General features: G+C 42.7%; 1 protein-coding gene across 2 annotated transcripts in view; it reads right to left on the bottom strand.

The window, feature by feature from the left end:
- Positions 1 to 935: 935 nt before the first annotated feature.
- The window catches only part of wnt4 (wingless-type MMTV integration site family, member 4), a 69,743-nt gene continuing 58,499 nt past the window's right edge, over positions 936 to 12,179 (bottom strand). For both annotated transcript variants that reach the window (XM_039755802.1, XM_039755803.1), the window contains exons 3-5: positions 2,688 to 2,819; positions 2,126 to 2,268; positions 936 to 1,683 (exon numbers count right to left, since the gene is read on the bottom strand). In XM_039755802.1, the coding sequence (XP_039611736.1) occupies positions 1,216 to 1,683; positions 2,126 to 2,268; positions 2,688 to 2,819 (743 nt within the window). In that variant the 3' untranslated portion in view covers positions 936 to 1,215. The remainder of the gene's footprint in view (positions 1,684 to 2,125; positions 2,269 to 2,687; positions 2,820 to 12,179) is intronic.

The raw sequence follows: 12,179 nt of genomic DNA, 5'->3' as shown, positions 1-12,179 counted from the left end.
CTATCAGACCTTTGTGGTTTTCTGTTTAACCTCCCTCCCCTTGAAGCAGGGACCTGCCAGATTTCTCTAGCTTTCATCTTTAACCCCCTTGAGATCCGATCCAGTCATACCTGAATAGACCGCATCATCAGATCCCTTAACAACTGATCCCTCCAGTGCTCAGAAACCTGCAGCATTAACTCTACTGGGCTCTGATTCTGTCATAGGAGTCCATCTGGCATCATTATGACTGGAAGATGTGATCCTTCTGGATCTTCTTCAACTGTACCCCACGTGATATCTGGATTATCCCATATTTTAATTTGTCATAAGGATTCATCTTCTTCAACCTCACCGGCCTTCTACTTTTGCCTCTGTTGGGGTTTATTTATGTCTGCAAGACAATCCTATACTTTTATTCCCTTAAAGGTCTGACAGTGTCAGATCTCACTAGCCTTTGTCTTTATCCCGTGTTTCCCCAAAGTCTGAATCATAAATGACCAGCCCACACCTTTATCCTTCATAAGCACCAATTCTGTCAGATTTCACTGGCCTTGAGCTTTACAGCTCCATTCCCACCCTGTTTCTCAAGGTTTGATTCAATCACAGACCAACAGCAACATTCATAAAGACCAACCCTGTCAGATGTCACTGTAGCCTTAGTTTACTTAGGACAGGTCCATTCATATTAAATAGACATCTTTGTTCTTTTCATGTTATCAGTCCTTGCATGTCTTCCGAGTTGTTCCCTTGAGCTGTCTGATCTTATCAGATCTAAGTGCCCAGTAGCTTCATCACATGTCTGTTAGTCTGGGCCTCTTGACGTTAGTTACAATCAAATATATGGGAAGAAAGACCAATACAGATTATAAAAGACCAATATGACTACCACTCTTTGATACCTGACCCCAAGCTTAGCAGCCTGCCTAGGGCAGCAGAAAGCATCTACGGCAAGACACGTCTGTATGACTTTATTGTAACATGTCGAGTGTACAGGTCTCGCTAGTTTGAACCACGGACTCGCCCGGGTGAACAGGTGGGCACAGTGCTCATGTGGACTGTAATCTAAATGTTCATTCTTGGATTTGTCCCGAAGTCCACTCCCATCCTTTCAAAGCCCCCAAAGCAGCAGGTTTCCGATGAGGTGGGCTCCACAGTTCTGAGTGAGTCGGCAATAAATTAGGTAAGAAAGAAGAAAAGAAGGAGAGGATTGGCGTGTGTGGGTGTGACAGCCCATCACCGGCATGTGTGCATCTCCACTACCTTGCGGCACTGTTTGCACTTCACATAGCAGCACCAGTGGAACTTGCAGCTGCAGCGGTCCACCACCTCCACCTCCTCCGTGTGGAAGCCTCGGCCGCAGCACATGAGTTCGCAGCCGTCGATGGCCTTCGAAGTCTTGTTGCAGTGCCGTCCCGTGGTACCCAGCACTCCGTTCTTCATGTCATGCTCACAGAAATCAGGGCTGGAGTCCAGGTAGACCAGGTCTTCATCAGTGTGGGGCTTGAACTGGGAGTTCTTGGGCACCAGCACCTTGGTAGATCCTATCTTGCGTTGCTCCACTTCTGTTGCCCCATCAAATTTCTCCTTCAGTACGTTGCCCACCTTTCGGAAAGGTGGCATGGCTTTCCAGCAGGTCTTGACTTCACATGAGCCTGACACCCCATGACACTTGCACTCCACCCTCATGTTGTTTAGAATGGCCTGCAAAACGAAAGTAAGGTAAGGTTAGGTAAGAATGCTTCATGGTAGATCACTGCCATTTATCTCTGAATACCTGGATGTCTAATGAATCTTCCAAAGTGGTGGCTCTGAGGCTAAGGATCTATGCTGGTATCCAGAAGGATGCCAGTTCAAATCCCTCTCACTGCCAAAAGAGATCCTACTCTACTGGGCCCTTGAGCAAGACCCTTAACCTGTAATTGCTCCAGGGGCACTGTACAATGGCTGACCCTGCACTCTGACCCCTAAGGGGTATGCGGAAACTAAAAAAATTCCTAATACAAGAAATTGTATAAGAATAAATAAAGAACAAAAAAAAAGTACTGGTGGCTGTCCTAAGCAGTAAGATGGAGCCCTAAAGGCTTAATAAACATTTAGGCCAGACCACCTCCTAGCAAACCACCCCCACCTTCTTTCACTTTACCTTACGACCAGCTTCGTTGTTGTGCAGGTTCATTAACGCCCGACTGGATGACGAACCTTTGCTCCTTTCCCGCACATCTACAAACGTTTGAGAAAACGCAACGCCATAGGCAATATTATCTGAGCAGCCAGACCACTGGAATCCTGTAGGAGACACAAATGAGATGACATACTGTAGGTTTATACAGTTATTATTGTCACATACTGTATACAGAGTGCAGGCAAATTCTTATGGACATGTCAGCACAGATTACTGAGCAGAACTACCATACCTCGAAACTTCTGACTTTGAAAAAATGTACAAGAAATTAAGAAATATTTGGATTTTTGCCATAGCTTAACTCGTTTATCATTTTCCTATTAATTAGTTTTTTTGACATTGATTTAGGGCTGTCAGGGCTGGCCTGACGTGACCACCTGAAAAGGCTATAGTATAATTAAGTGTCACCCTACAGTCTTTATGTAACAATGAAGGTGCTACTGGTCTGGCGCACTTGCTTGTGGCATATAGGAAATGCTCCTTGAGTCGGGCAGTCTCCCCACCGAAGCCCATGCATACTCACCTTCTGGGCTGACCCCATGTACTGACCGGTCACAGCCACATTTCTCCAGTTCTCCACTACTGCAAGCTCTTGTGACAGCAAAAGCCACACCAGCCGACGAGATGGCGTAGACAAAGGCGGCCTCCCGAGTACCTGAAAAACAGAAGGACATGCAGGGAGAAAAAAATGAGTCCCTGTATGGAGTTGACATTTCTCAAGTAGGCAGCACTGCTCTCTTTTCTCTGCCACCCTGACAAACTCAGGATGTGTGTGTCCTGCTGTTCTGATCATCTGGCAAACTTCAAGACTCCACATGGGGAGAAAGAAGGTAATGCAGCAGGATGCAATACTGGCATGTTGGCCAACCTCTTTACTTGACCCAGGGGTGTCCAAATCCGATCCCGGAGGGCTCTGTTGGCTGCAGGTTTTCATTCTAACCCTTTTCTTAAATGGTGACCAGTTTTTGCTGCTAATTAACTCCTTTTGCCTTCATTTTAATTGATTTGCTATTTAAGTCTCTGATCCCTTAATTATTTCTTTTTTTCCATAATCAGTGGCCAAACAAAAATGAGACAGAGAAGGAGCCAACACATGACCAGCCAACATGTGTCCATTATGCAATATCTGAAAAGAAAGAACGGCGAAGGTCTCAGCAATGTGATCTCCTCGGGACAACAAAACTCTTAGAAAAAAGAAAATCAACATCTGCTGTGGTGGAATGAGAGCACCAACACATCATAGAATGAAATGATGGGTTTAATCAACATTGACAATCTGTGTCCATGAGTTAGAAGTGTGGATGGATGAGAACTAGAACCTCAGAATACATAAAAAAAAACAAATGTTACTTATTGGGGGACATGATACTGACTGTACCAACATCCTGTCACTTTTTAGCTCTCTTGGAATCACCATTAGTTTTACTAAATTAGGGCATAATTTAGGCCACATTCGGACACTAACATGCCATCTAAACACATACATTGTCAAACTATCCAAAACTTGCATTTTCCCATCTTAAAAACATTGGAAAATTAAGACTTTATTCTAAATACTGCATGTAGAACTAGCTGCGTGTGGTCTTTGGGACAAAAACAACCTGAAGACTCCCTAGCACTTTTACTATATTTGTGAACTTGGAGCGGCGTCAGCTAAGAATTACCCATGCAGAGGACATGGACCCACCTTGTGCTGCTGCCCCACTGGATTTTCTAAGAGGACACTGGCCATACCATAGCTTAGCTCTATCGCTGGCATACAAGTCCCATTAATCTTTGTCTTGAGAAAATACATCCAGATAGAGAATGTTTTTAGTGAAAATTTCAGGCATTGCCCTCCATTACTGATGTAGTTCTCTTGCATATTGTTAAGCTGCGGAGTTTGCTTCATTTCGGCATTGTGTCTCTATATCTGTGTCATTGGTGGGACGTTGTTGTTGCGCGGTGGTGTTTGCTGCACGGAGGTCTTTCATAGTGAGAAGTGAAGTGCATGCAAGTGCCAAACAATGTAAAAGTGCATACATGCACCATCTAGTGGCTGTGGTTGGCAGTGAGCAGAGTGGATTGCTCTATACACACACACATACACACATACAGGTCTTTCGTTTATATATGTTTAATGTTGAGAAATTCATTGATGCTCTTATTTCTAGTAGGATTGACTACTTGAATGTGTGATTCACTGGCTGTTCTAATCATTCTTTAGGTAGCTTTCAGTTTATTCAAAATGCTCTTACAAGTATCATTACAAGAACCAAAAGGTATGAACACATAACTCCAGTTCTCAAGTCATTACACTGGCTCCCAGTTAAGATTAGAGCAGATTTTAAAACCCTCCTTTTAACATATTATACTTTACCAGTAAATGGCAGACTGCACGATAACATGCAGTGAATACACTTGACTTATAGTTTTCATACTCATTTGTTCAGAGGTTGATGCGCTTGCTGCTTTGTGAACAGCTCTTGTTTTCTCCACTGTAGCGGCCCACTTCTTCTCTTCTTCTGTCGGCATCTTTTCATCTTAAAACTGATTAAGTCAGTTTTTGTGTTGCAATTACTTAGTATGTTTTTCTTAATTGTTCACTTAAGCTGGCACTTAAGTGTTCAATCTGCCTCAAGAATGATTTAAGATATGAAGAGGTAGGGGAAGTGAAGGCAAAGGTGGTAAGTGATGATGCCCTCTAGCTATCTGCCTCAAGAATGATTTGAGATATGGAGAGGTAGGGGAAGTGATGGAGAAGATGGTAGGGATGAGAATGGCGCCCGTATGCATGCGCTGCACGGCCACCCTGCTGGCCGCTGCCGAGAGTTGATTCTACAATAAAATAAACTCAAAATAAAGAGAGTAATAAAACTCATCACCCTGAAAGTGGATAGTAGATGTCACATAGTATATGTGTACCAAATTTCCGGTCAATAGGTCAAACAATTTGCGAGCTACAGGTGATTTAAAATCCTGCACAGACAAACGGATAGCCACGGTAGTATATTATATAAGAAGAAATGACCAATATCCTGCTTACCTATCTGAAGTTCTCATTACTTGAACACCAGACCGCACATTAAGATTTCAAGATACCAGCCTATTAATCATTTTTAGGATTAATAAAATAACAGTGGGAGGTTGATCTCTTATTTATAGGCCCCAGAAGATGTTGAGTGACATAAGAGATGCCTCTCCAGTCTCAGCTTTTAAATCCAGGCTGAAGACTCACTGCTTTAGTCTAACATACCTTGACTAGAGCTGCTGATTAGCTGTTAATTTGTTAGTCATTTGTTCAGAAATATAAGAAACAGAAATATTTATGAACTGTTTCTAACCCTCCTCTATTCTGTTACTCTTCTTGTTATCTGGATGTGGCTCTTGGTACCAACGCTCTACTGCCAAGCTGCTCTCCTGCCTTTGGAAAAGTCATCTCAGATATAGCAGCGTTAGAATCATCAGATGCAAAGATCCTCTCATCAGATTGGACGACCCAGCACTTTCTACTGTAGAATATCCAGTAGGGGTAGGCAGCCACTTGGCTGAGGTCTCCAGGACTGTGATTATATCTGACTTTGCCTTTGAAGTTCTTTAACATGTTTAATATCCTCTGTTTTCTATTGGCCACAGCTCAGCAATTAATTAATAGACATACATTGTTGGTTTCCATTTACTTTAGTCAGTTTCGACTTTGTATGAATAAATCTATGCCAGATGTATCTTAATTTTTCTCTATATGTCATTTTAATTTTCTATTTAAACAGGTTAACATATTCAGATATGTTGGAGGGGAGCAAATTGAACCCCGAGCGACACGAACTCTAACTACGCCACTGGTTCTAGTGGACACCACACTATCAACTTCTCGTCAGTGTTCAGAAGTCATTAAGAAGGCAAACCGAATGTTAGGTTATATTATATTATAATATTATTATTATTTTTCAGTTTAAAGAAAAAAGATTAAGAGGTAACATGACTGAAGTATTTAAAATTACAAAAGGAATTAGTCCAGTGGATCGAGACTGTTATTTTAAAATGAGTTCATCAAGAACACGGGGACACAGTTGGAAACTTGTTAAGGGTAAAGCTCACTCAAACCTTAGGAACGTTCTCTTTACATAGATAACTAGAGACACTTGGAATAAGCTACCAGGTAGTGTAGTAGACAGTAGGACTTCAGGGACTTTCAAAACTCGACTTGATGTATTTTTAGAAGAATTAAGTGGGTAAACTGCGAGCTTTGTTAGGCTGAATGGCCTGTTCTCGTCTAGATTGTTCTTATGTTCTATTGTTCTAAAAACTTGGTCAGAGTTTGAGACTTTGACTTAGCTGATAGTCTGTTAGCTCTCTACACATCTCATTATATTTGGCTGTCCTTTTAAGGGAAAGAGAAGCAATTCAGAGGACCAAGTCTTAAAAAAACAAGGTAACTAAAATGAAATGAAATCAAATTTTATTTGTCTCATGCAAATAATAGGTACAGTACAATATGTGGTGAAATACTTAGTTGCTCAGCTCCAATGACGGAAGAATATTAAAGGACAGTAACAATTATACATAACCTTATAACTATCAAAAATCATAAATAATAACTAAATATATAACTTAATAACTTGAGTGTCCACTACAGGGCATTGTGCAGTTTTTGATGCTTTCCTTTTTCAAGATGTGGATGGACTGTGGTCAGAATCTCCTCTTCAGTCTCTCTGAACTGGACTTTAGGCCATTGTTGTAGTGGCTGGCCTCACTGATCATTTTCTTTTCATCTCCTAATATAAATGTCTTCAAAATTAGGGAATGCAGACAAAGTGATGCGTTAAGCTGATCGCATCACCGTACAAAGGGAAAATGTTAATTAACAGCAGAAATTGGTCACTCTCTAGAAAGCTGCAGAAAGGGAAGCCTGCAGCCTTCCCGGGGTGGACTCCTCTGAGTTGTAATCTGTTCAGCCGTACCACATACACTTCAGAACAGGCCATCCACCTGAAGCTAAGCGTGTTTGGGCCTGGACACTACTTGAATGGGATGCCAACCCAGGAAAAGCTTGGTGGAAGAGGCGTTGGTGGGGCGAACAGGGGGCTCTTACACTGTGGTCTGAATATGAATCCCAATGTTCTGTGCAGTGACGGACACACTGTGCTGTAAAAAATGGCACCATCCTTCAGATGAGAGGTAAAACTGAGGTCCTGACTATCTGTGGTCATGAAAAATCCCTGGGCATCCTTGGTAAAGAGTAGGGTGTATCCCAATGTCCTTGCTAAATTGTCCACCACGGCCTGGTCATTGTGGTCTCCTAATCATCTCCTGTCTCTAATTGGCTATCTCTCACTCACCACCATCACCTAACAGCTAATGTGTGGTGAGCATACTGGCACAAAAATGGCTGCCGTCACATCATCCAGGTGGATGCTACACATAATCAAACTGGCTTCCCACTCACTAAGAAAAGTGCTTTGAGTAGTGAGAAATGTAAAGAATTATTATTATCTGCTGAGGGAAAGTAATACACATGCACTTCCAAACAGAACCAGCAGGGGGCGCCAAAGAACTTTATTTTGACATAAAGTGGCTTGCGAGGCTCCACAGTTTCTACAATGAAGGATCACTGCTAGGCAGTATGGAAGGATTTGCAATGCAGAAAATGATGGGGCCGAGGGTGTGTGAAGTGGACCCTTAATCTGAAACCTGCAAGTGCTCCAAAGTTTTCAGCTTCAATTTAGCTTGTGGATCTTTACAGACAGTAGAAAAAGGTGGGGTATAAGTGGACAGACCCTAGGAATTGGCATAACGCCCAAAGTAAATGCCAACAACGTGACAATGGTGCAGGGCTAGGTTCGGAACCAGACACTGTCACAGTCACTTTGATTCGGTGATAAAATGGGTGCCATTTTGGGTTGAAATATTTCAGGTTTGACTCTTACCAAAGTTACATATCTAACAAGGACAGACATCAAACCTGCACTGATCACCTCACTTAATCCTTTATCAGAAGCACTGAGGGGGCAGCATGGAGGTGAACCTTGTCGATGGGCAGACTCTCTTGACATTACTCTTGAAATACATTATATTTGAAATGGCTAAATATTTATTTAATTTTGTCATAGCTTATTTCCAAGCCCACTTGATCAAATTCAAATTGCAGTGTTCCAGCAGCAGCAGATAAAGGAGAAAACAACTCTGAAGAAGTACCAACACATCAGAAAGCCCACCCACACAGACCCCACTCTAGAGCTGTAGACAAGTCAGAGCCAATCCCAGTCCCTGAACTTGTGTGACTACAGGTTTTTGTTCCCATCAGTTTCACAATCAGTCAGCCATTCTCCCTCTGATTGATCTCATTGGTTAATTTGATGGCCCTTTTTCCCTTTTATTGTGCAAGTCAAGTCAAGTTGGGGTGCATGCACTGGTACAGTGGGTTGCCGCTCCCACCATACGATGAAGCAGCTCGGGATCCTGGTTGGCAACCCCCCAGGCAGTCCAGTCCCACCCTCTGGAAATGACCCTCTATCTGCCGCAGCCAGGTGTTACGTGGGTGACCCCTTGGCCTGGTCCAGCCACTCGGGTCCCCAACAATGAGGATCCTGCAAGCTGGATCACCCTCGGGGAATCGCGCCACATAGCCATAGTGCCGTAACTGATGCTCCCTCACAATACGGGTAAATATGCCTCATTTGGGACTCCATGAGCAACCTCTCACTCTACACAAATTCAAACCAATGGTACCCAAGGATTTTCGGGATAGACACAGTACCAACTGAGTCCAGTCTTTGTCATAGGGCACTGGATAGTGTCCCTGTCTCGCAACCTTATAGCAAGAAAGGTAGCACCAGGACTCTACAGACTTGGACCTTAGTCCTTCTGCATAGATAGTGGGAGGGCCACACACTCCTTTCCAGAGACCTCATGACCCCCCATGCTCTCCCAATCCATCTACTGACTTCATAGGAAGAATCACCAGAGACATGAATGTCACTGCCGAGATAAGTAAACCTCTGAACAAGACTGACACGCTGTCCGCAAACAAACACACTGCTGATAGAGGTCATTAAAGGCCTGGATCTTGGTTTTTATCATGGACACTCGCAAGCCCTGACACTCAGACTCCTCCGTCAGTCTCTCGAGAGCCCCGATCAGAGCCTCTATTGACTCAGCGAAGATCACAGCATCGTCAGTAAAATCAAGATCAGCGAATCTCTCTTCACCAACAGATGCCCCACAGCCACTGGACCCCACAACCTTGACCAGCACCCAGTCCATGCAATCATTGAACAGAGTAGGAGCAAGAAGACACCTCTTACGTTCTTAACTTTCATTTTCTGTGGAGTTTGCTGCCTTAATTATATCCTAATAATGACAATTAATATAAAGAGCAAAGTAGACACAAGGGTGAATGGCACAGAATGATGGAAGGATTGGACTTGCTAAATTTTATTGGAATGTGGCAAGCATTTACATCAATTACATGGAAATCATTTCAGCATCACCATTATGATTAAGTTAATTTCGTAGTGACCTTGCTAGTGGGTTTCATACTGGAGTAGCTGCAGCCTTTCAGTTTCGCTTGCCCCCGTGTCTTCTCTGCTTGTCACTAATTGTCATTATTGGGATGCAATTAAGAGACTAAACTCCACAGACAAAGAAGAATTAATAGACAAACGACAAAAGAGAGTTCAGACCTAAGATTAGGGAAAAAATTGAAATGTGTCTAATTTCTTAGAAATGCACAAATCTCACTATAAAAGAAGAAAAAATCAGCAAATCAAACAATGAGATCAATTAGAGGGAAGGATTGTGAAACCTGTAGGCACAGGGATGGGCAGAACTGGGATTGTAAACCACCAGTTTACGGTCACCAATTAGCCTAAATCCTTGGGTACCGCTGGTTTGACTTTGTGCAGAGTGAGCAGTTGCTCGTGGAGTCCTGACTGACGCACATTAGCAGCATTATGAAGGAGCGTCAGTTACAGCACTATGGCCATGTGGTGCGATTCCCCGAGGGTGATCCGGCTCGCAGGATCCTCATTGCTAAAGACCCGACTGGTTGGACCAGGCCAAGGGAACGCCCATGTAACACTTGGCTGTGACAGATAGAGGGTGGAACTGGACCACGTGTCTGCCAACCAGGGTCCCGAGCTGTTTCGCTGTGTGGTGGGTGTGGCAACTCGCTATGCCAGTGCATGCTCCCCAACCTGACTTGACCTGACCTGAATATCAGAAGATATCAGAGGACAAGCCAGGCAGACACGGGGAGAACAACAACAACAAGCAGAGGATTTGAAGCCATCTAGAAGTTTTAATTGTTCTGCTCAATAACTCGTGTCTGTTTTGACATCTTACCACACTGTATTGTCGCTACATGTCCCTGAATAAGCGTTGATGAGCAACAAATGTTTTGCCTTGAGCTGCCATTCCATCTATTTCTATCAAATTAATGGCTGACAATCTAGAATCAATCAAGCCATTGCAGATCCACTTGAATGGTATATGGGCTTGGGTAGATTTGTGGCAAATGAAATTTAATGAATTAAATAAAACTGCCATGTACAAAATAGAAATGTGAGCTATGAATATGCAATGAGAGATGTAAAGCTTGAAAGTACCCCTTATGAGAAACACTTGGGAGTCTTCATGGACTCATTGCCATCTACATCAAGGCAGTGTACTGAAGCCATTAAGAAGGGTAGGACAATGTTAGGTTAGACATCATGACGTACAGAGTACAAGTCAAGGGAAGAATGGATTTATGAAGCCTCAACCTGTAGCATTATGTGCAGTTTTCATCTCCTGGTAAAAAGAAGGCATAGAGAAAAAAACAAATCCAAAGTAGAGCAACCAGGCTGAGTCAGGGATTGTGGGGTATGCGTCACAAGGAAAGACTGAAGGAGCCGAACATCCTCAGTTTAAGTAAATGGAGATTAACTGGTGACGTGACTGAAGTTTTTAAAATAATGACAGGAGTTAGTCCCGTGGATCATGACTATTAAAACAAATCCAACAAGAACACAGAGGGCATTGTGGAAACTTGTTAAGGGTAAATATCTCATAAATCTTAGGAAGTTTTTCTTCACACTGAGAACCATAGACACATGGAATAAGTTACCAAGATTAGTGTGTTAGGCAGTTGAACTTTAGTGGCCTTCAAAACTACACTTGATGTAACTTTGGGTGAGTTAGTGGATAGGACTGGCGAGCATTGCTGGGCTGAATGACCTGTTCTTGTCCAGATTGTTTTAATGTATTAATGTTTATGGCTTTTTGTTTGCCGTTGAGGTTTGTTGACGGCTCCATTCCACTTATGAATATTGATAAATTACCATGGAGCTACCATAAGGTGGCAGAATGCATAGAAATACTCATGGTTTTTTGCAGCATGATGTTATTTCATCCACTAGATGGCAGCAAAATGCTGTCTTGTGAGTACTTCAGGCTTAACTCTGCAAAGCTGATCATGACATGTCACCCTGAGTCTGACTCGGGCTTAACCGCACTTAGCATAGACTTCTGAGTCTGAGTCATCCTCGGGGTTAACACCATGGATGTTCAAGGATAAAGCTTTGATTTTCACATTTTGATCCATGTCCATTTAAAAACACAAGAGGCATAGTATTTTTAAAAATGTATAAAATATTCTTCACTTAAGAAGAGTTTCCTGTGGCAAATTAATGTTTACGATGATTGTGAAAAAGCAACTGATATACAAAATCTGGGTAAATATCACACAAATCCAAGGATGTTTTTCTTCACACTGAGTAACATAGACAAATGGAATAAGTTCTAAAGTAGTGTGGTAGAGAGGAGGACTTGAGGGACCTTCAAACCTTAAGTTGATATTATTTTGGAGAAATTAGGTGAACAGGATTGATGAGCATGGTGGGCTGAATGGCCTGTTGTCGTCTAAAGTTCTAACTGTAAAGTGTAAGGGACAACACACCAAAATGAACTGACACCTGTCTTAAATCTTGGCTATGACAATGAACCACCACCAGGTTTCTTGACCTTAACATAACAAGCGTGAAAATGCCCACCAGCA

The sequence above is a fragment of the Polypterus senegalus genome, chromosome 6 (genome assembly GCF_016835505.1).
Source record: "Polypterus senegalus isolate Bchr_013 chromosome 6, ASM1683550v1, whole genome shotgun sequence".
Classification (NCBI taxonomy): domain Eukaryota; kingdom Metazoa; phylum Chordata; class Cladistia; order Polypteriformes; family Polypteridae; genus Polypterus; species Polypterus senegalus.
The sequence above is the reverse complement of the archived record's forward strand: the minus strand, read 5'-3'. Positions and strand labels throughout refer to the sequence as shown.